The sequence below is a fragment of the Eimeria mitis genome, genomic scaffold, assembly GCF_000499745.2.
Source record: "Eimeria mitis Houghton genomic scaffold, Emh_scaff836, whole genome shotgun sequence".
NCBI classification, from domain to species: Eukaryota; Apicomplexa; class Conoidasida; order Eucoccidiorida; family Eimeriidae; genus Eimeria; species Eimeria mitis.
The window spans coordinates 12,243-14,698 of record NW_013576149.1 but is presented as its reverse complement, the minus strand read 5'-3'; the positions used below and the strand labels follow the sequence as shown (position 1 = coordinate 14,698).

The following is a 2,456-nucleotide window of genomic DNA, read 5'->3' as shown; positions in this document are numbered from 1 at the left end:
GAGCCAACTGCCATCTGCACCCACACTCTACAAATGCCTGCGCGCAAGCAGCCTCAGCTTTGCCAGCCACAGCACGCACTCTCTGCAACGCACCAGCCACTTGCTGCTCAAAACTCCAAATGCGACATACTGCGTCTCCAATCTTCCCAGCTAGCGGCTATCGTTTCTGACCTACTCTACCGCGTGCACTCCTAAAAGTAACTAATCTCGGGGCCCGCACAAGCGTTTGTCTTTGCAACATACACTTGATCGCCTTCGGCGTTGGCCGCAAACCCTATGCCATTTGTTGCAGAAGCTACACGTTGGTTCGCCAAACGGATGCTGCCGTTCAAATAATTATCGTCGCCATCGCACCTCCGCTCATGCCTCCCCACGTGCACCATGAGAAGTGCCCTCCTAACGTCGACGTTAAACCTAGCACCCTCTACCATTCCTGAGCGCATGCGTTCTGTGGAATTCGTTCGGCTGGGCAGTCAACAAAGTGCCAACCGCTAACACAACGGAACAGGTTAATCCAGCGCCATTTGCAGTCGCACTCTACACAAGGTTGCTCCCAACCAGCCTCAGCTTTTGCGGCCCCACACGCACTCTCTAACGTGGCCAAGCGACCTGCTGCAGCAGCAACCAAGTGCGACCTAATCTAACTCGAATCTTCCCGACCAGCAATAGTCGCTGTCGACCTACTCCGCAAGAGTAGCCTTAGAGGGTGCCACCGCGTGGTCTCGGGCAAGCATTTATGGACCCAGTGTTGTCTTGAAATTATTCCTCGTTGCTTCAAGCCCCTATGGCACTTACGTCCGTACATGCAACACGGGTCTGCGAATTTATGCAACCATTAAAACCATTGTTGCAGCCGGCGCTCGTCTACTCATGCTTTACAACAAATCTGAAGACGTCGCTGCGAAAGCGCATGCTCCTGCTGCCAGCCACTGCCATTCCTGAGCAGAGGTGCTCTGTGGGACCTCTCTCTCCGCCCAGTCATCAATCGTTCAACCGCCATCATAGCCGAGCCGTCGAATCAGTCGCTGCCTTCTGCGGCACTCTACAGAGCTCTGCGTGCATGCAACCTCCGTGTCATGAGCCGCCGCACGCGCGCGCGCCGCCGCACGCACTGCTCCGCAATGCCCACCTTCCGCCATAGATCCAATCAGCTCCCTGAAACACCATTTTCCTCAACCATCGCTAACCGCTGCTACTCGGCTCCGCAGTCGGTATGACTAACCGTAGCGAATGTCCGTCCCCACACAAGCATGTGGGCATCCGGTGTTCACTTGGTATTATTCACCGTTGCCCTCAGCCCCTACAGTTCGCAGATTCACCGAGTACACGGTGAATCTGCGAACGTATGTAGACAGTGCAACCGATGTTGCAGCTATCGTTCCACCGCTTATGCTTTACAACAGATCTGCAGATGGCACTGCGAAAGTCCATGCTCCTGTCACCATCATCTGCCATTCCTGAGCAGAGGCGCTATGTGGTATCGCTCTCGCCGGCCAGTCATCAAACCTTCAACCGCCACCATAACCGAGGTGTCCAGCCAACCGCTCTCTCCAGCAGGGCCCTACAGATCTTGGCGCACATGGAGCCTCAGCTTCATGAGCCGCCATACGCACTCCCTGCTCCCCAACAGCCGCCTCCTGCAGCAGACGCAATATCGTGACTACTGGCTCTGTCGCCTTCCCAGCCAGCGTTCATTGCTGCTGAGCTGCTTCCCAACCTGTATGCCTAACGGCAGCCAGAGTCAGTTCGCAAGCAGCCATGTCAGCACCCGGTGTTCAATTGGTATTATTCAGCGGTGCCCTCATCCCCTACGGCATTTGCCGCAGCGAGTACACGATGGCACTATGAAGCCTTTCAAATCACAGTTGCCCGCATAGTTCCACCCATGCTGTACCACACCCGCCGTGAAAAACGCTCTTCGAACATCGACGCACTTGCTGGTACCCGCTACCATTTCTTTGCAGAGGCGCTCTGTTGAACCTGTGCTGCAGGCCAGACAACACAAACCAAATATCCATGATAGCCGAACCGTCGGACCAGCCGCCATATTTAGCCCCATTCTGCATAGGTGTGCGCACATGCAGTCTCAGCCTCGCGAGTCGCAACACGCAAATTCTGCACCACACAACTCACATTCTGTTGCAGAAGCCAAATCCGATGTACTCCGGCCCCAATTTTCGCAGCCAGCGATTGTCGACATTGGGATAGTCCACAGCTGCCATTCCCAACGGTAACCAATATCCATTCACACAGAATCATTCGTCCTCCAAGCCTTCCCGGCATTATTCCTTAACGTTGCCCCTTAACGTTGCCCCTAGACTCCATGGCAGCCCCTGCCTTCCCTGAGTGCAGGCGTCTCGTTGGATTTCTTTCGCCTGCCAGTCAAGAAACTGCCAGACGCCATATAACCAAACCGTCGACTGGACAGCTCACTTCAGCCTAACCCGACAGAGCTC

General features: G+C 55.1%; 1 protein-coding gene across 1 annotated transcript in view; it reads right to left on the bottom strand.

Annotated features, from left to right (window-relative positions):
• Positions 1-2,049: 2,049 nt before the first annotated feature.
• EMH_0023420 (uncharacterized protein) overlaps positions 2,050-2,456 on the bottom strand; it is a gene marked incomplete at both ends in the record, with an annotated part of 1,892 nt that continues 1,485 nt past the window's right edge. The window contains one exon of the mRNA XM_013502131.1: positions 2,050-2,115. Coding sequence (XP_013357585.1) covers positions 2,050-2,115 — 66 coding nt within the window. The remainder of the gene's footprint in view (positions 2,116-2,456) is intronic.